Source organism: Calliphora vicina, chromosome 2 (assembly GCF_958450345.1).
Source record: "Calliphora vicina chromosome 2, idCalVici1.1, whole genome shotgun sequence".
Lineage (NCBI taxonomy): Eukaryota > Metazoa > Arthropoda > Insecta > Diptera > Calliphoridae > Calliphora > Calliphora vicina.
The window spans coordinates 128,711,071-128,733,913 of NC_088781.1; the positions used below are offsets into that span (position 1 = coordinate 128,711,071).

General features: G+C 35.3%; 4 protein-coding genes across 4 annotated transcripts; 3 read left to right on the forward strand and 1 right to left on the reverse strand.

The window, feature by feature from the left end:
• Nucleotides 1-984: 984 nt before the first annotated feature.
• Nucleotides 985-15,386, reverse strand: LOC135950865 (uncharacterized). Its single transcript, XM_065500388.1, has 5 exons — nt 15,112-15,386; nt 14,834-15,043; nt 1,859-2,326; nt 1,247-1,792; nt 985-1,183 (listed from the first exon to the last, which is right to left on the reverse strand). Exons 1-5 carry the CDS (start codon nt 15,267-15,269, stop codon nt 1,087-1,089), a joined length of 1,479 nt encoding a protein of 492 aa, XP_065356460.1. The 5' UTR covers nt 15,270-15,386; the 3' UTR covers nt 985-1,086.
• Nucleotides 6,298-7,376, forward strand: LOC135951761 (uncharacterized). The gene is made up of 2 exons (XM_065501462.1): nt 6,298-6,824; nt 6,872-7,376. Exons 1-2 carry the CDS (start codon nt 6,382-6,384, stop codon nt 7,323-7,325), a joined length of 897 nt encoding a protein of 298 aa, XP_065357534.1. The 5' UTR covers nt 6,298-6,381; the 3' UTR covers nt 7,326-7,376.
• Nucleotides 7,609-14,376, forward strand: NimB4 (Nimrod B4). Its single transcript, XM_065501460.1, has 4 exons — nt 7,609-7,860; nt 7,926-8,492; nt 8,550-8,747; nt 14,037-14,376. The coding sequence occupies exons 1-4, from the start codon at nt 7,661-7,663 to the stop codon at nt 14,335-14,337; spliced, it is 1,266 nt and encodes a 421-aa protein (XP_065357532.1). The 5' UTR covers nt 7,609-7,660; the 3' UTR covers nt 14,338-14,376.
• Nucleotides 15,387-18,762: 3,376 nt separating the features above from the next.
• LOC135951760 (epidermal growth factor-like protein) lies at nt 18,763-22,369 on the forward strand. Its single transcript, XM_065501461.1, has 3 exons — nt 18,763-19,196; nt 21,336-21,872; nt 21,935-22,369. The coding sequence occupies exons 1-3, from the start codon at nt 18,835-18,837 to the stop codon at nt 22,242-22,244; spliced, it is 1,209 nt and encodes a 402-aa protein (XP_065357533.1). The 5' UTR covers nt 18,763-18,834; the 3' UTR covers nt 22,245-22,369.
• The last annotated feature ends 474 nt before the right edge of the window (nt 22,370-22,843 follow it).

The following is a 22,843-nucleotide window of genomic DNA, read 5'->3' on the forward strand; positions in this document are numbered from 1 at the left end:
AAAATATATTTTTTACTAAAAGAAATTATCTATATATGTATATAAAAATGAAATGGTCCATGTATGTAATGGCATCACGTGAGAACGGCTGGAGCGATTTCCTCCCAAACTTGTTTAATTCTTAGTTTCAGCTCTGTCACAGTGCTTTGATTCTAGGCATTATTTGCATAAACTTTACGGTCAATTTTAATATATTTGATACTGATCTGGCAAATCATCATGAAAAGACTGACGCTTGAACAACGCCAACAAATTATTAAACTTTTACTTTGGAAATCAATCATTGATTCGACTATTTATAGACGACTATTTTATCGAAATATTCTGTTCGGCGATGAGGTTAATTTTCATTTTTGGCATATGGAGTGAGACCAATCGACAACATACACTACATACTGCTTTACATACAAAAAAAAAATGCACCGTTTGGTGTGGTTTACACACTGGTGGCACATCGGACCTTATTACTTCAAAAATGATTATAGAGCTCGCTTTAGGTCAATGGAAATCGATATTGCACCATGATAAATGATTTTGTGTTTAGAAATATGGATGAGATTGATGTGGGCCAGATGTTGTTTCAACGGGATGAAGCTACGTGCCATAATGTGACTGCAACCAAAAATTTACTGAAATAAAAATTTGGCAATAACTTGGTTTCGAGTATTGTCATCCAAGGTCATGCGATTTGACACATCTCGATTATTTCCTGTAGGCCAACATAAAGTCACTGGTTTATGCTGATACACCAGCAACAACTGACACCTTGGAGGCCAAAATTGTTCATGTTATTCGTGGAATAAGACCAGCAATGTTCGATAAACTGGCCCAAAATTTGATGCCTAGAATGCGCTTTATGAAGAACAGCCGCGTTGGCCATATGCCCGAATTCATTTTCAAATGTTAATGCCATGTAGTGATTTTTCGAAACTAAAACTGATTTCCAGAGCAGGCAAGGTTTGTGAATCTCTTGAAGGTTAGATATAATTTAATCAATACAACTTTATTTTATTTTGTAAGAAAAAAAAAAAAACTAAATTTATATCACAATTAACTTGTAGTTATAATGTAAAAGAAACACTTCAATTATTTTGGAATACACTGGGTGGAACGTTCGTGATAGGTAAATCCAGGATTACAAATACATCTATTGGGACTATAACAAATACCATTGTCACATTTTCTAAAAAAAAATACAAAATCATCATCATTATCAATAAATTAAGGAAATACCTCACAAACTTACTGATAACAACTCGCCTGACAGACACCATCCTTTATGTCAAAACCCGGAATACAAAAGCAATCATTAGGTCTACGGCAAGTGCCACCACTGCCGCAGTCAGGCTGACACACTGGCTGGCAATCGTTGTCGGTTAGCAAATAACCCTTAATACAGCCGCAGACTTCGGGTTCGGTGCAATTGTGCAAACGATTTGTGCCACAGCCCCTGCTGCAAATGGGACGACAGAACTTACGTGATTCATCCAATTTAAAGCCGGGATCACATTGACAACTGCCATCTAAATAGCAGCGACCATTTAAACAGCCCATGGGGCAAGTGAACACACAGTCTCCATTGTCATTGGCCACATACTCATCATAGCACTCGCACATGCCGGGTGCAATGCAACGGCCATTTTTACAGTTGTCACACACCGGACGACACAAGGTCTTGCCGCGCCAACGCATGGCCTGATAACCCTTGCAGCAGATCTCTATGTACACTGAGCCAGCAATTTTGTTATCCTGCTTTTTCTCAGCATCCGGATATTTATCTAAAGCATCCATGCTACAAAATGAAACCTGGTAATGCAAAATTGATTCCTACCATATTCAAAAATAACTTTATACTTACGGCACCCATATGTGGCACTTGTGCTGCAACGTATGCCCATTATTTTCCATGGTAATGTTAGAATTTTGTTGCTCCTCCACAATGCTGGAGGAAATCCAGCCATTGGGATTATTTCTACCCAAATTACGATTATTTCGATTGTAATAAGTATTATCCATATTTTGTTGGTTTTGACTTTTCTCTCGTTCGCCTCTTCTGCGACCCGAGCCAGCAGCTGCATATTCATTTTGATAATTTTCCCCATAGCCATCTGACTGCTGGTAGTTATTCCCCAAACGTTGGCCATTTCTATTATTTGGTCCATTTCTGGCATCGAAACTATTTTGATACTCATTTTCCCCCATCATTATATCGCCATAAGGTTGATTATAATTTTTGGCACACAATAGCTGTAGTTGGGCCAATATCAAGCCCACAATTATGGCCATAATTGGCACCTTAATTATGTAACTATTTCCTAACATTTCACTTTATAAAATATAATAATAACTTGCTCTCTTTCAACACTTTAAAGTGTAACTAAATTGTTTGAAAAATATTATTTTTCACTAGAATTTAATTAGGGAAATTCTCACTCAATGTCTGATCTTGGCTGCTTATTTACTGATAATATTTGTTTTGTGTTTTGATTTTTTTTTTCAAAAACTTATTTTCAAGAGGAACTGTTTTGTTTCCATAATGAGCTTGAGCTTAACATTGATTTCTATATAGTGAAGGTTTTCGTAGAAACAAATGTACTCACACTCGCTTTAAGTTTACACTAACAACTTAGTTCGTTTATCAATTTGAAACTTATTAACTAAACTATAATAATTTATTTAAATTTAAATTAACAGGGCGATTCGCTGAAAAATAAATTAAACTAATTTAAGCCCAACCAAAGCTGGGCTTGAAATTAAACAACTTTTATTGAAATATATATTTAATAACAACAGAATTGGTACTGAGCTAGCACTGAATTAGAACCAAACTATATCATGAACCTGAACTTCAAATTGAACTAGAACATGAACGTGCGATTCTCAGCGAGTTGTTAAGTTTTCCCTAATTTATTTGACACGTAAAAAACATAAGGTAGACATGTTATATATCAATGGATAGAAGATTTTGTCTACTTTTCAAAAATGTATATAACTTTTGACAATTAAAAAATTCATGGAATACTTTTTTGAAAAATATGACAAAAAATGCTTTTTATTGAATTTTGCATAGATTTTTATTTATGAATATTTTTTAATGAAATTTCACAGTTATGTAGATTTTTCTATATAAAATGGAAAAATAAAAACAAATTTTAAAACTCGTAATCAAGTATCCCGCAATTCCCAAAAAAAATCTTGAAAAATCCCAAAAATGGGATTTTTTCGTTTTTTGGCTATAATATCCATAATAGGGGCGGGGTTATCGGAAACCTTTACAAAATAATTAAGAACTTATTGGGTCATCTAAAATAGGTTTTTATATTTTGATATCGAGTATGCGATTTGAGAATTTTTGCCCTAAAGTTGAATTTTACATGAAAAAATAGGCATTATTTGAATGGACCTGATCCCGTCGGTATCAAAAATTATAAATGTTTTTTTCATTTAAAATATTTGGCGTAAAGTTAGCTTTTCAAAAAGTACAAATTCATTATTTATTCTCTTAGAAAATTTTTAGATAACTTAAAAAGAATAAAAGTACTTTTTTTCCCAAAAAAATTGCGAAAAATCGCCTTTTTTAATTTTTTTATATTCAAATGTATGTAACTTTGGACTCAGTCATTCTTTCTTTATTTGATATATAGATCTATTGTTAATCCTATAAAAGAAAAATGGTTAAAATCGGGGAATATTTGTAACCGTGGTCACCAAAAAACTGGAGTAGGGTGCGTAAAAATGTTGAAAATTAAATTTTCAAATGCGAATATCTCCTAAGCTATGAGAGATAATTGATAGCTACGGTTTTGGTTTTATGTAGTGCTCGACGAGGATATTCTGTATGTGTAATTTTTCTTAAATCGGAACGAAGAAATAGTATCATTTTAAAAATTGAACATAACCGAGGTGTCCTACTTTGGCGTAAGGGTTTCGAAGTTACAGATTTATTTCCCTCTTTTTATACCCTTCACCATGAGTGGCAAGGGTATATATAAGTTTGTCATTCCGTTTGTAATTTCCACATTTTTCATTTGCGACCCCATAAAGTATATATATTCTGGATCGTTATAGATAGCGGAATCGATATAGCCATGTCCGTCTGTACGTCTGTGTGTTGAAATCAACTTTCCGAAGCCCCCAAATATCTTACATACACGATTCATACATCAATATCTCCGAAATTCTTCCGGCTCGGTCGCTATTTAAAATCGAGAAAATCGGTCCACAAATGGCTGAGATATATTTGGTGAAGGATATATAAGATTCGACACAGCCGAATATAGCTCTCTTACTTGTTGACAACTGAGTTAGGTCTTTGATAAGAGAGTTTCCGCTTTATTTGTATATGACATAAAAATGCGGGATTTTTTCCAATTTTTTGCTTTTATTTTGAAACAGAGAGAAAGTTTTGCATCGATCGAAGCAAATAGTATTCGGACGGGGTAACGTCTGGACTGTTTTATCGCAAAATAGTGTTTAGCGATGATTCTAATTTTTGACTTAACGGGTTTGTTAATAAACAAAACTGCCGCATAAGGAGTGAGTCTACCCGTAACATAACCCACAGACACCATTACGTCCAAAAACGTTCCTCGTTTGAAGCGCTTTACGCGCCGAAGGCATCAACGGACCTTATTTCTTTAAAAATGAAGCCTTAGCTCTCATTATGGTCAATGGCGATCGTTACCATGACCAATGATTTGTTTTTGAAAATATGGATACCATTGATCCGGGCGAGATGTGGTTTCAACAGGATGACGCTACGTGCCATACGGCGACCGCAACCATCGATATATTGAAACCAAAATATGACTATATGTGGATTTCGAGGAATGGATGTGTCAATTCGCCTCCAAAGTCTTTCGATTTGATACTGGTTTATGCTGATAAACCAGCAATTATTGACGCTTTGGAGCTCAACATTGTTCATGTCATTCGTGACATACGTTCAGCAATGCTAGAAAAACTGGACGTCCAGAATGCGCTATATAAAGACCTACGATTGAAGCTAAAATTGAACTACATAAAGACCTGCGACTGAAGCTAGAATTTAACTGGAAAAACCCCTACGATTGAAGCTTAAACTGATCTACATATAGCAATAGGCTTGAAATTAAAATTAAATTACAGAAAGACATACGATTGAAGCTAAAATTGAACTATATAAAGACCTACAATTGAAGTTCAAATTAAACTATATAAAGCCCTACTACTGAAGGTAAAATTTAACTGCATAAAGACCTACGATTGAAGCTAGAATTGAACTACATAAAGGCCTACGATTGAAGCTAAAATTAATTTACAGACAGACCTATGATTGAAGCTAAAATTAATCTATATAAAGCTCTACTATTGAAGATAAAAGTGAACTACAAAAAGGCCTAAGATTGAAGCTAAAATTGAGGTACATAAGGACCTACCATTGAGGCTAAAATTGAACTCCGTAAGGACCTACGACTGAACTACATAAGGGCCTACGATTGAAGCTAAAATTGAACTCCATAAGACCTACGATTGAAGCTAAAATTGGACTACATAAAGACCTACGATTGAAGCTAAACCTAATCTACATAAAGACCTACGAGTGAAGCTTAAATTGAACTACATAAATTCCTACTATTGAAGCTAAAATTGAACTAAGTAAAGGCCTACGATTGAACTATATAAGGGCCTACGATTGAAACCAAAATTGAACTACATAAGGACCTACGATTGAAGCTAAAATTTTACTACATAAAGACCTACTGTTGAAGCTAAAATTTAAATAAATAAAGGCCTTCGATTGAAGCCGAAATTGAACTACATAAAGACCTATGTTTGGAGTAAAAATTTAAGTACATAAACACCTACGATTGAACCTAAAATTTAACTTCATGAAGACCTACGACTTAAGCTGAAATTGAACTACATAAAGACCTATGATTAGAGCTAAAATTGAACTACATAAACACCTACGATTGAAGCTAAAATTTAATTTTATGATGACCTATGACTGAGCCTGTAGTATAACCTGAATCAGAACTATACCTGTCTTCCAATTCCTGTTCTGTACACAAAATGTCTTACATGAATTGAGTTTTTACCAGCTGATAAGTGTTATATTTTTGTTTGACTAATTAGTTGGCAATTTCTAATTAAGTGAGCGTTTAATCTGATTATTTAAAAATGTCTAATCAATGAAATACGTTTTAATCTTATTTAAAATAATTCTATTGCAAATCTAACATCACAATATTGACATTCCGAAGGCCAGTTATCAAGTACAAATTGAAAAATTTGCTAAAATATTAAATCATTTGAGCTAGCACAACAAAATTAATTAGTTGGATTGCAGTACTTTTAAAGAGAAGTTAAGCGGTAATTATAAAATTAAATCAAATACAAATGATTTGCAAATTAAATTTCTTGCAATGGACTACGAGCTGTTTAGTCTTACTGTGCTTAGTTAGCAAAGTTCAGCCGGAGCATGATTTCGATGATGATATCTCAGATACTTATATACTACAAAGGCCGCCTTACAAAATGGATCCACCTTATAGAAATCCTTATAAGCCGGTAAGAAAACATATACAAACTAAAAAGAAACCACAACAACACTTTGCCAGCACTACCGAGGCATTGTGTGTTAGAAATTTAAAAAAGAAAAAGGCTGAAGAGGAAAGAGAAAATCCTACCAAAAAAGTTGTGCCCAGTGGTAATCGTTGGCATGGTCCGGTACAATATGGCGAATATATGGGAACAACTAAACGACATAAAGGACGAAGTACTAGAATACGAGTTATTTCTCCGGTGGAAAGAAAATTGCATAAATGCTACAAATGGGTTAAGTAAGTGAGTTTAATTAGGAAACCTTATTTATATTAATTAATTTCAGTTCCCAGGAGCTTAAAAAATATACCTGGCCTGCTATTATCCAAACTATAGAAAGCAAAGACTTGTATCACATTGAAATATGCTGTCCCGATTTTGGACCTATACGTTATATGGGCAATACCTTGTGTCGTCCTTTTTGCTCTAGCTGCCGTAATGGCGACTGTATTGCTCCCGAAAAGTGCCGTTGTTTTGATGGCTTTGTTTTGACTGATAATGATGAGTGCGTCTTTACCTGTCCGATTTCCTGTTTAAATGGCCGTTGCAATTTATTGATGGGCAGTTGTTTGTGCAACAATGGCTACAAGTTGGATGAGACTAAACAATTTTGCCGACCTATCTGTAGTTCGGGCTGTGGCATGAATCCTTTGCACAATTGCACTGCTCCAGAGGTTTGTGGTTGTGTGAAGGGCTACTCGTTGACCGACAATGACTGTCAGCCAATTCCAAGAGGTTGAAAAGCTAGAAACAATAAACTTGTTAATGTTTGTAATAAAATAGATTAAATAAAGTTTGAAATAAAACTAACCTAAAAAATGTTCCAATTGCTTAAGTTTCCCATCATTTATTTCAAAAGAATATAGGTTTGTAACATTCTCTTTAGTGAAGGCCTCGATTCTCTTAATACATTTATTCTTATCTCTTTAAACATAAAGCTGCTTTTGAACAATACTTTGTTTGAGTAAATACAAGACACCGACGATTGATTCAGTTACTCGTTAGACCTTACACAATTAACAACACAAAACACACACAAAATCAGAGGAAATACAATTTCAGAATCTTAAGAATTATGAAAAATTTACGCGATTTTGCAATCAAAACAATCTTATCTCTTGTATTTTTATGCTCATTCATCCATACAATACAAACGGAACATCATACAACAAAATACACAACCACGACAACAACAAAACAACCAATAATACGAACGCCGGGACTGTCTCTGCCGCAAAGACATTCCAATCCTCCAAAGTGTACCAAAGAAGTGCCGTAAGTTAAAATCCAAAAACAGAATGGAAACAGAAATAAAATTATTTTTTTTTTACAATTTTCAGTGCCATTTTCTTTCAGTTTGAAAAAGATATCCAAGTAATAGGCAACAGTTCTCTAAATCCACACTTTAATTTAATTGAAGTCTGTTGCGAGGGCTTCAAACGTTATGACTTTGATTGGACCAAATGTGTACCGGATTGTGGACAAAAATGTCAACGTAATGGTTTCTGTCTAGAAGGAGGTGTATGTCAATGTTTCGATGATTTTGTATTAAATCATCGCAATGATTGTGTACCCACTTGTCCCTTGGGCTGTCCTAATGGCCAGTGTTATCTTAACGGTACCTGTGTTTGCAACAAGGGTTATGATCTGGATCCAACAAAGAAATACTGTGAACCAAACTGCACCCTGGGCTGTGTTCGCAATGAAGTATGTGATGCGCCCGATACATGCGTCTGTGCCGAGGGTTATGCCAAGGCCACACAAACGAATGTGGCCCAAATGGGTTGTCAGCCGGTGTGTATACCCGACTGTGGCTTTGGCCATTGTGTGGGACCTAATCAGTGTGAGTGTTTTCCGGGTTATCAACAGAGAGCCAATAGCTCGGTATGCGAGAGCAATTGTTATTTGTAAGTCAATTTCATAGAAGTTTTAATGTGAATAATATTAAGTATAAATTATTTCAGACGCTGTGAAAATGGTTTTTGTGCTAATCGTACTGGCTGCATTTGCCAGGATGGCTATAAATATGATGTAAATACTACCTCATGTTTGCCGGATTGTGGTGATGATTGTGAGAATGGGGTTTGTACGGCACCAGGCTTTTGCAGATGTTTCAATGGCTATCAGCGTAATGGATCCAAGTGTGAAGCCATATGTGAACAGTAAGTATATGTTCTAGAACAGAACTCTGTTCTAGTTCTGTTCTAGTTCTGTTCTAGTTCTGTTCTAGTTCTGTTCTAGTTCTGTTCTAGTTCTGTTCTAGTTCTGTTCTAGTTCTGTTCTAGTTCTGTTCTAGTTCTGTTCTAGTTCTGTTCTAGTTCTGTTCTAGTTCTGTTCTAGTTCTGTTCTAGTTCTGTTCTAGTTCTGTTCTAGTTCTGTTCTAGTTCTGTTCTAGTTCTGTTCTAGTTCTGTTCTAGTTCTGTTCTAGTTCTGTTCTAGTTCTGTTCTAGTTCTGTTCTAGTTCTGTTCTAGTTCTGTTCTAGTTCTGTTCTAGTTCTGTTCTAGTTCTGTTCTAGTTCTAGTTCTGTTCTAGTTCTGTTCTAGTTCTGTTCTAGTTCTAGTTCTGTTCTAGTTCTGTTCTAGTTCTAGTTCTGTTCTAGTTCTGTTCTAGTTCTGTTCTAGTTCTGTTCTAGTTCTGTTCTAGTTCTGTTCTAGTTCTGTTCTAGTTCTGTTCTAGTTCTGTTCTAGTTCTGTTCTAGTTCTGTTCTAGTTCTGTTCTAGTTCTGTTCTAGTTCTGTTCTAGTTCTGTTCTAGTTCTGTTCTAGTTCTGTTCTAGTTCTGTTCTAGTTCTGTTCTAGTTCTGTTCTAGTTCTGTTCTAGTTCTGTTCTAGTTCTGTTCTAGTTCTGTTCTAGTTCTGTTCTAGTTCTGTTCTAGTTCTGTTCTAGTTCTGTTCTAGTTCTGTTCTAGTTCTGTTCTAGTTCTGTTCTAGTTCTGTTCTAGTTCTGTTCTAGTTCTGTTCTAGTTCTGTTCTAGTTCTGTTCTAGTTCTGTTCTAGTTCTGTTCTAGTTCTGTTCTAGTTCTGTTCTAGTTCTGTTCTAGTTCTGTTCTAGTTCTGTTCTAGTTCTGTTCTAGTTCTGTTCTAGTTCTGTTCTAGTTCTGTTCTAGTTCTGTTCTAGTTCTGTTCTAGTTCTGTTCTAGTTCTGTTCTAGTTCTGTTCTGTTCTAGTTCTGTTCTGTTCTAGTTCTGTTCTAGTTCTGTTCTAGTTCTGTTCTAGTTCTAGTTCTAGTTCTGTTCTAGTTCTGTTCTAGTTCTGTTCTAGTTCTGTTCTAGTTCTGTTCTAGTTCTGTTCTAGTTCTGTTCTAGTTCTGTTCTAGTTCTGTTCTAGTTCTGTTCTAGTTCTGTTCTAGTTCTGTTCTAGTTCTGTTCTAGTTCTGTTCTAGTTCTGTTCTAGTTCTGTTCTAGTTCTGTTCTAGTTCTGTTCTAGTTCTGTTCTAGTTCTGTTCTAGTTCTGTTCTAGTTCTGTTCTAGTTCTGTTCTAGTTCTGTTCTAGTTCTGTTCTAGTTCTGTTCTAGTTCTGTTCTAGTTCTGTTCTAGTTCTGTTCTAGTTCTGTTCTAGTTCTGTTCTAGTTCTGTTCTAGTTCTGTTCTAGTTCTGTTCTAGTTCTGTTCTAGTTCTGTTCTAGTTCTGTTCTAGTTCTGTTCTAGTTCTGTTCTAGTTCTGTTCTAGTTCTGTTCTAGTTCTGTTCTAGTTCTGTTCTAGTTCTGTTCTAGTTCTGTTCTAGTTCTGTTCTAGTTCTGTTCTAGTTCTGTTCTAGTTCTGTTCTAGTTCTGTTCTAGTTCTGTTCTAGTTCTGTTCTAGTTCTGTTCTAGTTCTGTTCTAGTTCTGTTCTAGTTCTGTTCTAGTTCTGTTCTAGTTCTGTTCTAGTTCTGTTCTAGTTCTGTTCTAGTTCTGTTCTAGTTCTGTTCTAGTTCTGTTCTAGTTCTGTTCTAGTTCTGTTCTAGTTCTGTTCTAGTTCTGTTCTAGTTCTGTTCTAGTTCTGTTCTAGTTCTGTTCTAGTTCTGTTCTAGTTCTGTTCTAGTTCTGTTCTAGTTCTGTTCTAGTTCTGTTCTAGTTCTGTTCTAGTTCTGTTCTAGTTCTGTTCTAGTTCTGTTCTAGTTCTGTTCTAGTTCTGTTCTAGTTCTGTTCTAGTTCTGTTCTAGTTCTGTTCTAGTTCTGTTCTAGTTCTGTTCTAGTTCTGTTCTAGTTCTGTTCTAGTTCTGTTCTAGTTCTGTTCTAGTTCTGTTCTAGTTCTGTTCTAGTTCTGTTCTAGTTCTGTTCTAGTTCTGTTCTAGTTCTGTTCTAGTTCTGTTCTAGTTCTGTTCTAGTTCTGTTCTAGTTCTGTTCTAGTTCTGTTCTAGTTCTGTTCTAGTTCTGTTCTAGTTCTGTTCTAGTTCTGTTCTAGTTCTGTTCTAGTTCTGTTCTAGTTCTGTTCTAGTTCTGTTCTAGTTCTGTTCTAGTTCTGTTCTAGTTCTGTTCTAGTTCTGTTCTAGTTCTGTTCTAGTTCTGTTCTAGTTCTGTTCTAGTTCTGTTCTAGTTCTGTTCTAGTTCTGTTCTAGTTCTGTTCTAGTTCTGTTCTAGTTCTGTTCTAGTTCTGTTCTAGTTCTGTTCTAGTTCTGTTCTAGTTCTGTTCTAGTTCTGTTCTAGTTCTGTTCTAGTTCTGTTCTAGTTCTGTTCTAGTTCTGTTCTAGTTCTGTTCTAGTTCTGTTCTAGTTCTGTTCTAGTTCTGTTCTAGTTCTGTTCTAGTTCTGTTCTAGTTCTGTTCTAGTTCTGTTCTAGTTCTGTTCTAGTTCTGTTCTAGTTCTGTTCTAGTTCTGTTCTAGTTCTGTTCTAGTTCTGTTCTAGTTCTGTTCTAGTTCTGTTCTAGTTCTGTTCTAGTTCTGTTCTAGTTCTGTTCTAGTTCTGTTCTAGTTCTGTTCTAGTTCTGTTCTAGTTCTGTTCTAGTTCTGTTCTAGTTCTGTTCTAGTTCTGTTCTAGTTCTGTTCTAGTTCTGTTCTAGTTCTGTTCTAGTTCTGTTCTAGTTCTGTTCTAGTTCTGTTCTAGTTCTGTTCTAGTTCTGTTCTAGTTCTGTTCTAGTTCTGTTCTAGTTCTGTTCTAGTTCTGTTCTAGTTCTGTTCTAGTTCTGTTCTAGTTCTGTTCTAGTTCTGTTCTAGTTCTGTTCTAGTTCTGTTCTAGTTCTGTTCTAGTTCTGTTCTAGTTCTGTTCTAGTTCTGTTCTAGTTCTGTTCTAGTTCTGTTCTAGTTCTGTTCTAGTTCTGTTCTAGTTCTGTTCTAGTTCTGTTCTAGTTCTGTTCTAGTTCTGTTCTAGTTCTGTTCTAGTTCTGTTCTAGTTCTGTTCTAGTTCTGTTCTAGTTCTGTTCTAGTTCTGTTCTAGTTCTGTTCTAGTTCTGTTCTAGTTCTGTTCTAGTTCTGTTCTAGTTCTGTTCTAGTTCTGTTCTAGTTCTGTTCTAGTTCTGTTCTAGTTCTGTTCTAGTTCTGTTCTAGTTCTGTTCTAGTTCTGTTCTAGTTCTGTTCTAGTTCTGTTCTAGTTCTGTTCTAGTTCTGTTCTAGTTCTGTTCTAGTTCTGTTCTAGTTCTGTTCTAGTTCTGTTCTAGTTCTGTTCTAGTTCTGTTCTAGTTCTGTTCTAGTTCTGTTCTAGTTCTGTTCTAGTTCTGTTCTAGTTCTGTTCTAGTTCTGTTCTAGTTCTGTTCTAGTTCTGTTCTAGTTCTGTTCTAGTTCTGTTCTAGTTCTGTTCTAGTTCTGTTCTAGTTCTGTTCTAGTTCTGTTCTAGTTCTGTTCTAGTTCTGTTCTAGTTCTGTTCTAGTTCTGTTCTAGTTCTGTTCTAGTTCTGTTCTAGTTCTGTTCTAGTTCTGTTCTAGTTCTGTTCTAGTTCTGTTCTAGTTCTGTTCTAGTTCTGTTCTAGTTCTGTTCTAGTTCTGTTCTAGTTCTGTTCTAGTTCTGTTCTAGTTCTGTTCTAGTTCTGTTCTAGTTCTGTTCTAGTTCTGTTCTAGTTCTGTTCTAGTTCTGTTCTAGTTCTGTTCTAGTTCTGTTCTAGTTCTGTTCTAGTTCTGTTCTAGTTCTGTTCTAGTTCTGTTCTAGTTCTGTTCTAGTTCTGTTCTAGTTCTGTTCTAGTTCTGTTCTAGTTCTGTTCTAGTTCTGTTCTAGTTCTGTTCTAGTTCTGTTCTAGTTCTGTTCTAGTTCTGTTCTAGTTCTGTTCTAGTTCTGTTCTAGTTCTGTTCTAGTTCTGTTCTAGTTCTGTTCTAGTTCTGTTCTAGTTCTGTTCTAGTTCTGTTCTAGTTCTGTTCTAGTTCTGTTCTAGTTCTGTTCTAGTTCTGTTCTAGTTCTGTTCTAGTTCTGTTCTAGTTCTGTTCTAGTTCTGTTCTAGTTCTGTTCTAGTTCTGTTCTAGTTCTGTTCTAGTTCTGTTCTAGTTCTGTTCTAGTTCTGTTCTAGTTCTGTTCTAGTTCTGTTCTAGTTCTGTTCTAGTTCTGTTCTAGTTCTGTTCTAGTTCTGTTCTAGTTCTGTTCTAGTTCTGTTCTAGTTCTAGTTCTGTTCTAGTTCTGTTCTAGTTCTGTTCTAGTTCTGTTCTAGTTCTGTTCTAGTTCTGTTCTAGTTCTGTTCTAGTTCTAGTTCTAGTTCTAGTTCTAGTTCTGTTCTAGTTCTGTTCTAGTTCTGTTCTAGTTCTGTTCTAGTTCTGTTCTAGTTCTGTTCTAGTTCTGTTCTAGTTCTGTTCTAGTTCTGTTCTACTTCTGTTCTAGTTCTGTTCTAGTTCTGTTCTAGTTCTGTTCTAGTTCTGTTCTAGTTCTGTTCTAGTTCTGTTCTAGTTCTGTTCTAGTTCTGTTCTAGTTCTGTTCTAGTTCTGTTCTAGTTCTGTTCTAGTTCTGTTCTAGTTCTGTTCTAGTTCTGTTCTAGTTCTGTTCTAGTTCTGTTCTAGTTCTGTTCTAGTTCTGTTCTAGTTCTGTTCTAGTTCTGTTCTAGTTCTGTTCTAGTTCTGTTCTAGTTCTGTTCTAGTTCTGTTCTAGTTCTGTTCTAGTTCTGTTCTAGTTCTGTTCTAGTTCTGTTCTAGTTCTGTTCTAGTTCTGTTCTAGTTCTGTTCTAGTTCTGTTCTAGTTCTGTTCTAGTTCTGTTCTAGTTCTGTTCTAGTTCTGTTCTAGTTCTGTTCTAGTTCTGTTCTAGTTCTGTTCTAGTTCTGTTCTAGTTCTGTTCTAGTTCTGTTCTAGTTCTGTTCTAGTTCTGTTCTAGTTCTGTTCTAGTTCTGTTCTAGTTCTGTTCTAGTTCTGTTCTAGTTCTGTTCTAGTTCTGTTCTAGTTCTGTTCTAGTTCTGTTCTAGTTCTGTTCTAGTTCTGTTCTAGTTCTGTTCTAGTTCTGTTCTAGTTCTGTTCTAGTTCTGTTCTAGTTCTGTTCTAGTTCTGTTCTAGTTCTGTTCTAGTTCTGTTCTAGTTCTGTTCTAGTTCTGTTCTAGTTGTGTTCTAGTTCTAATCTTTATTTACATTTGCAGCGGTTGTGGTTTCTATGGAAAATGTATTGCTCCTGGTGTTTGTGGTTGTTCCATTGTCGATGGACCCTTCAAATCCTATCAGAAATGTGAGTTAGGCTATTGCACCTCCAAGGGACGTTGTCGTTGTCAAGTCGGCACAACGAGGTTTATAAATCAATGCTTTGCACCCGACAAAGTGACCACATACGCTTCGATGAAACACCAGAAACTAAATGAGGCCTTAATTGATGAGTTTAATTTGTTAATTGGAAGACATTTTACACTGGGTGAATTTTCACCTTTTGTGGGTCATTTCAAATAGATTCAAAATTTTAAAGGAATAAAAATTAATAAAAAAGCACTTGTATTTTATTATTGTATAAAAAATTTTGAATATTTAAAAATGTTCCAATATTTAAAAAACTGTTGTAAATATATTTGTGGAGATTACTAATAATTCTCTACAAACAAATGGAATAACTTTGCATTTTTTGAAATAAATGGTTGCATATTTTAGGGCTTTCGTAATAATTGTAGTTGATCTATTTTTTTAAATTTAGTTTTCAAAGCCAAGTGTAAGAATTTTTTCAAAGTAATTGTTTTTGTTTCATATTATGATTATCACACATGAACTTTTTCAATGCAATGCAACAAAACTATGTAATTAAATGAAAATTTAAATAGACAAACTAAAGCAATCAAAAACTGTGTCACCTAAATTAAAGTAAACTTAAATGGGGGCATCAAATACACTGTATTTAATAAAGAAACTAAAATTGAACAAATTTATTTATAGAAATTTATTTGTCTATATTATCTACTGATATATACTTTCACACCTTCCACCTTTTCGTTCGTAAGCAGGAAAACATTCACAAACATCTGGAGCCGAGCAAATGCCATTGCTACAATCTTCATTGCAAATGGGATCGCACTTCACCGAATGCGGTGACAAAGGATTGCGTTTATAGCCTTCACAACAAAAGGACACGGTACGTATGCGTAATTCAGGATCACTGGCTTTCGCTCTATTTGGAAAAACAAAGAACAAAATGTTTGTAATTAAATTTAATAATTTGTATCAAATTCAACCTACTGCACTTGTTTATAACAGATACCAGCTGACATGGTACTTTTCACATCCAAAATGAACATGTCTTTTGCACTCATTGTATTCATTTTCCAAAATTGTGGCTTGGATTGTATGCTGACGATGGAAGCAAAAATAAACAGCAATATCACACTTTTAAACATTTTATTTATTTAAATTTTAATTATTTTTAATCACAAGAAAAAACACTTTTCTAGTACTAGATGTCTTGAAAGACTGTGACACGCTTGTAGTTTTCAATAAAATAATCTTGCAGAGCCACTGAGTTTATACAAATTCACTCTTCTTATCAGCTGCGGATGGCGTTGAATGAAAGTAAATATTTAATGTCAAGAATAATTTCCTAGATATTTTATTTCTAAAGATCTTTTCTTTTTGTATATGGAATAAAGAGAATGTCATTGATATGGCATAGGCGATTTTTATATAAACTGAGAACTTTTTAAACTAAGAGAACATTAGAGCAGAACTGGAACAGAACTAGAACAGAACTAGAACAGAACTAGAACAGAACTAGAACAGAACTAGAACAGAACTAGAACAGAACTAGAACAGAACTAGAACAGAACTAGAACAGAACTAGAACAGAACTAGAACAGAACTAGAACAAAACTAGAACAGAACTAGAACAGAACTAGAACAGAACTAGAACAGAACTAGAACTAGAACAGAACTAGAACAGAACTAGAACAGAACTAGAACAGAACTAGAACAGAACTAGAACAGAACTAGAACAGAACTAGAACAGAACTAGAACAGAACTAGAACAGAACTAGAACAGAACTAGAACAGAACTAGAACAGAACTAGAACAGAACTAGAACAGAACTAGAACAGAACTAGAACAGAACTAGAACAGAACTAGAACAGAACTAGAACAGAACTAGAACAGAACTAGAACAGAACTAGAACAGAACTAGAACAGAGCTAGAACAGAACTAGAACAGAACTAGAACAGAACTAGAACAGAACTAGAACAGAACTAGAACAGAACTAGAACAGAACTAGAACAGAACTAGAACAGAACTAGAACAGAACTAGAACAGAACTAGAACAGAACTAGAACAGAACTAGAACAGAACTAGAACAGAACTAGAACAGAACTAGAACAGAACTAGAACAGAACTAGAACAGAACTAGAACAGAACTAGAACAGAACTAGAACAGAACTAGAACAGAACTAGAACAGAACTAGAACAGAACTAGAACAGAACTAGAACAGAACTAGAACAGAACTAGAACAGAACTAGAACAGAACTAGAACAGAACTAGAACAGAACTAGAACTAGAACAGAACTAGAACAGAACTAGAACAGAACTAGAACAGAACTAGAACAGAACTAGAACAGAACTAGAACAGAACTAGAACAGAACTAGAACAGAACTAGAACAGAACTAGAACAGAACTAGAACAGAACTAGAACAGAACTAGAACAGAACTAGAACAGAACTAGAACAGAACTAGAACAGAACTAGAACAGAACTAGAACAGAACTAGAACAGAACTAGAACAGAACTAGAACAGAACTAGAACAGAACTAGAACAGAACTAGAACAGAACTAGAACAGAACTAGAACAGAACTAGAACAGAACTAGAACAGAACTAGAACAGAACTAGAACAGAACTAGAACAGAACTAGAACAGAACTAGAACAGAACTAGAACAGAACTAGAACAGAACTAGAACAGAACTAGAACAGAACTAGAACAGAACTAGAACAGAACTAGAACAGAACTAGAACAGAACTAGAACTAGAACAGAACTAGAACAGAACTAGAACAGAACTAGAACAGAACTAGAACAGAACTAGAACAGAACTAGAACTAGAACAGAACTAGAACAGAACTAGAACAGAACTAGAACAGAACTAGAACAGAACTAGAACAGAACTAGAACAGAACTAGAACAGAACTAGAACAGAACTAGAACAGAACTAGAACAGAACTAGAACAGAACTAGAACAGAACTAGAACAGAACTAGAACAGAACTAGAACAGAACTAGAACAGAACTAGAACAGAACTAGAACAGAACTAGAACAGAACTAGAACAGAACTAGAACAGAACTAGAACAGAACTAGAACAGAACTAGAACAGAACTAGAACAGAACTAGAACAGAACTAGAACAGAACTAGAACAGAACTAGAACAGAACTAGAACAGAACTAGAACAGAACTAGAACAGAACTAGAACAGAACTAGAACAGAACTAGAACAGAACTAGAACAGAACTAGAACAGAACTAGAACAGAACTAGAACAGAACTAGAACAGAACTAGAACAGAACTAGAACAGAACTAGAACAGAACTAGAACAGAACTAGAACAGAACTAGAACAGAACTAGAACAGAACTAGAACGGAACTAGAACAGAACTAGAACAGAACTAGAACAGAACTAGAACAGAACTAGAACAGAACTAGAACAGAACTAGAACAGAACTAGAACAGAACTAGAACAGAACTAGAACAGAACTAGAACAGAACTAGAACAGAACTAGAACAGAACTAGAACAGAACTAGAACAGAACTAGAACAGAACTAGAACAGAACTAGAACAGAACTAGAACAGAACTAGAACAGAACTAGAACAGAACTAGAACAGAACTAGAACAGAACTAGAACAGAACTAGAACAGAACTAGAACAGAACTAGAACAGAACTAGAACAGAACTAGAACAGAACTAGAACAGAACTAGAACAGAACTAGAACAGAACTAGAACAGAACTAGAACGGAACTAGAACAGAACTAGAACAGAACTAGAACAGAACTAGAACAGAACTAGAACAGAACTAGAACAGAACTAGAACAGAACTAGAACAGAACTAGAACAGAACTAGAACAGAACTAGAACAGAACTAGAACAGAACTAGAACAGAACTAGAACAGAACTAGAACAGAACTAGAACAGAACTAGAACAGAACTAGAACAGAACTAGAACAGAACTAGAACAGAACTAGAACAGAACTAGAACAGAACTAGAACAGAACTAGAACAGAACTAGAACAGAACTAGAACAGAACTAGAACAGAACTAGAACAGAACTAGAACAGAAGTAGAACTGGAATTTTTTTCAGGAATTTTTATACAAATCTCGCATATCAGTTATAGAAATTTGTAGACTATATGAAAGAAGTAGGAGTTTTTAAAATTTTAATGTTAAATAAATAAGCATTGCTTTTTCTTAGACATTTCTATAAATTATTAACAACTGATAAATGTTTATAAATTCAAATGTTATTTTTATAGATTAAACTTGTTGTAAATAAACAAAATTTGACATCATAAATGACGTTATCTGGTATTCTGGGAAGCTGTGAGTATTTCTTTTAACAATTATTTTAAAACAATAAAAAAAAAATCTTTTAAAATCAAGCCACACATTAGCTGTCTACTGATCAAATAAATAATAAATAAATGATATGAAATCATTTAAAAATTGTAAACAAAAAGAGTTTTTTTTCACGAAATATATAAATGAGAGCTGTTTTTATAGAAAAGGAGAGTAAGAGAAAGAGAGCTGTTAAACTTAGCTTAAGATTATCTTGAATTCTGCTCACATTAATTCATAGCAAATATTTGAAATGCATTTTTTAATGCTTATAATGAAATAATTTAATTTCAACTCAGTTTTTGTTAGACTTTTAAAGAATTTAGACGTTTTTGTGTTTTAGCACAGAAAGTGAGCTCATTGAAGATATTTAATCATGAAATCATTTCTTGTTTTGGCAACAGCCTTAGTGTTGTTCTGTAGCTGCCAAGGCCAATATAAAAATACCGGCATTAAGACACGCTACCCAGCACCCAGTTCGGGCAATTTGATCTTGGGCAATGCCACCGAACATAATGAAACCAATCATTATGTCTATAGACAACAGCAGTTTGACGTTCCTCAGCCACAACATGACAGCTACGATCGTTATAATGGCAATTTTAAACCAGCTGAATATTATCATGGTGGTGCAGTGCCCACCGCGGTCAGACCCCCGATAATCTTAGATGCCACTGCAGAATTTATTAACAAAACCAGATCGTCCATGGCTTCGGGTATTTGTTTTAAAGAAGTGCCGTAAGTTAAAGTTTTATTTTCAATTGTTAAACCTTCAGTTAGTTGTAGATGGCATGTGTAAACAATGCTACTGAAATGAACTACTAACCTTCACATCCTCAATATTGGTGATAATATTTATTTACTTATTTAGTTGCTTTTCAAATGAAAAAATGTTTTTTTATTAAACTAGAGCAGTGTTTCGTTTTCATGAGAATGTAGATGTTTTGCTTTTTATTTAAAATAATTAAGTGTTCACTGGAAGCTGCAGTACTTAATCAAATTTTATTGAAATTTCTGAGAATTTGATAAAGTATTCGAACATGTAAAGAGGTTTTGTTGAAAAATAATGAAAAAATAATATATGAAAAAAAAATAAATCAAGATTGTTTTGCTTTGAAACTTTTGTCTCCTTATTATAGATTATCTCAGCCATCTATGAAAAAACCTTCTAAATAAGCTTTTAGTTCAGGTTCTAGTTAAGTTCTATTTCAGGTTATACATTAGGTTTTAGTTATTGTTCTAGTTCAGGTTCTAGTTCAGGTTTTAGTTCATTTCTAGTTCAGTTCTAGTTCATGTTCTAGTTCATGTTCTAGTTCAGGTTCTAGTTCAGGTTCTTGTTCATGTTCTAGTTCAGGTTCTAGTTCAAGTTCTTGTTCAGGATCTAGTTCAGGTTCTAGTTCAGGTTCTAGTTCAGGTTCTAGTTCATGTTCTAGTTCAGGTTCTAGTTCAGGTTCTAGTTCAGGTTCTAATTCAGGTTCTAGTTCATGTTCTAGTTCAGGTTCTAGTTCAGGTTCTAGTTCAGGTTCTAGTTCAGGTTCTAGTTCAGATTCTAGTTCAGGTTCTAGTTCAGGTTCTAGTTCAGGTTCTAGTTCAGGTTCTAGTTCAGGTTCTAGTTCAGGTTCTAGTTCAGGTTCTAGTTCAGGTTCTAGTTCAGGTTCTAGTTCAGGTTCTAGTTCAGGTTCTAGTTCAGGTTCTAGTTCAGGTTCTAGTTCAGATTCTAGTTCATGTTCTAGTTCAGGTTCTAGTTCAGGTTCTAGTTCAGGTTCTAGTTCAGGTTCTAGTTCAGGTTCTAGTTCAGGTTCTAGTTGAGGTTCTAGTTCAGGTTCTAGTTCAGGTTCTAGTTCAGGTTCTTGTTCAGGTTCTAGTTCAGGTTCTAGTTCAAGTTCTTGTTCAGGTTCTTGTTCAGGTTCTAGTTCAGGTTCTAGTTCAGGTTCTAGTTCAGGTTCTAGTTCAGGTTCTAGTTCAGGTTCTAGTTCAGGTTCTAGTTCAGGTTCTAGTTCAGGTTCTAGTTCAGGTTCTAGTTCAGGTTCTAGTTCAGGTTCTATTTCAGGTTCTAGTTCAGGTTCTAGTTCAGGTTCTAGTTCAGGTTCTAGTTCAGGTTCTTGTTCAGGTTCTTGTTCAGGTTCTAGTTCAGGTTCTAGTTCAGGTTCTAGTTCAGGTTCTAGTTCAGGTTCTAGTTCAGGTTCTAGTTCAGGTTCTAGTTCAGGTTCTAGTTCAGATTCTAGTTCATGTTCTAGTTCAGGTTCTAGTTCAGGTTCTAGTTCAGGTTCTAGTTCAGGTTCTAGTTCAGGTTCTAGTTCAGGTTCTAGTTGAGGTTCTAGTTCAGGTTCTAGTTCAGGTTCTAGTTCAGGTTCTTGTTCAGGTTCTAGTTCAGGTTCTAGTTCAAGTTCTTGTTCAGGTTCTTGTTCAGGTTCTAGTTCAGGTTCTAGTTCAGGTTCTAGTTCAGGTTCTAGTTCAGGTTCTAGTTCAGGTTCTAGTTCAGGTTCTAGTTCAGGTTCTAGTTCAGGTTCTAGTTCAGGTTCTAGTTCAGGTTCTAGTTCAGGTTCTATTTCAGGTTCTAGTTCAGGTTCTAGTTCAGGTTCTAGTTCAGGTTCTAGTTCAGGTTCTTGTTCAGGTTCTTGTTCAGGTTCTAGTTCAGGTTCTAGTTCAGGTTCTAGTTCAGGTTCAGGTTCTTGTTCAGGTTCTAGTTCAGGTTCTAGTTCAGCTTCTACTTCTGGTTCTACTTCAGGTTCTACTTCAGTTTCTAGTTCAGGTTATAGTTCAGGTTATAGTTTAGTTCTAGTTCTTTCATTCTTTAATAGGAAGTTTTTTTTAACTTGTCTAAGCATTAGTATTAAATACAAACATTGACTTTGAAATTAATTGAAATCTTTTTAGTACCGCCTCCTTAATTCACGGCTCTGGCGTAGTTCCCGTTGGTAATGGCACCAAAGCTGAAATGAGTCAAATACAAGTTTGCTGTGAAGGCTACGAACGCAATCCCCATGTCTTCAAACGTTGTGATCCCATCTGTGCCGACGATTGTCCCAATGGTATTTGCACTGCACCCAATACCTGTGTCTGCATGCCAGGTCATGTGCGCAATGATGAGGGTAAATGCATTACTACTTGCCCCATCGGCTGCGGTAATGGTGTGTGTGGTGATAACAACGAATGCAGATGTAAACCTGGTTATGCCTTGGAACCGGTGCAACAAAAATATTGTGTTCCCCTCTGTGAGCCCGGCTGTCAGTTTGGTAAATGTGTGGCTCCCAATAAGTGTGCCTGTCAAGAGGGTTATCGTCTAACTGCTACCGGAGTATGTGAGCCTCACTGTGATAACTGTGAAAATGGCAAATGTACCTCCCCCGGCTACTGTAGCTGTAATACGGGATATATTAAAGTAGGTGCCGTATGTGAGCCAGTGTGTGCTCGGTAAGTTTTCATAAAAATTAATAATATTTAAGGAATTTTTATTAAAGAATTTACTTTTACAGAGGCTGCGATAAAGGCCAATGCATTGCCCCTGACACTTGCTCATGCGGCCAAGGTTTTGAATTGGATCATTCAGGTACTAGGTGTGTACCCCACTGTGAGGTGCCCTGTTTGAATGGTGTTTGCGGTGGCAACAATCAATGCGTTTGCAATTCTGGTTATATAGCCGATGAACTACAACCCAATATGTGTAAACCTCATTGCCCTCTAGGCTGCCCCAATGGTTATTGTACCTCACCGGGTTTCTGTATTTGTAAACCCGGTTTTAAAAAGGCTGGTGTTAAGGGACGTCAGTCATGCACACCCGTTTAAGTTGTTAATTGTATGAAATTGTATGATTAGTTTGTTTTACTAGATTTTGTAAATTGTTGAAAATTAGTATACAAAATATATGTTTTAATACAGTGCTGTGCTGTTAAACCATTTGTAATCCAAAATTTAAAGTCTTTGACTGAATTTTATATTTATAAAGGAAACTTGTCCTTTAGGGCATATGTAGAAAAATTTTAATTTATGTCCACGAACTCTACTCCCTTTGTATTTCTTCCCATAACCTATTTTCCTGGTATCTACTAGAACAAGTGGGAGTGCTGTATTCGGCTACCTAACATTTAGGTTTCTGTTAAAACCGAACACGAAACTCCAGAAAAAATCTAGTTTTTATCCAATATATAAGTGATCTCAAAAATGTTCCTGAAAAAAATTCGAGTTAAAATGTTTTTTTCCGATTTTGACCCATTGTAGGTCTTATATACGTCATTGCAAAGGTCTTTGAAATATCTATCATTAGATATCCATATTGTCTATATTAATGACTTAGTAATCCAGAAATAGGTAAAAAAAATAGGTGACAAATCGAGCTTGTCCTGGTTTTTTCCTTATATTTCAGCCATTTGTGGACAGATTTTCTC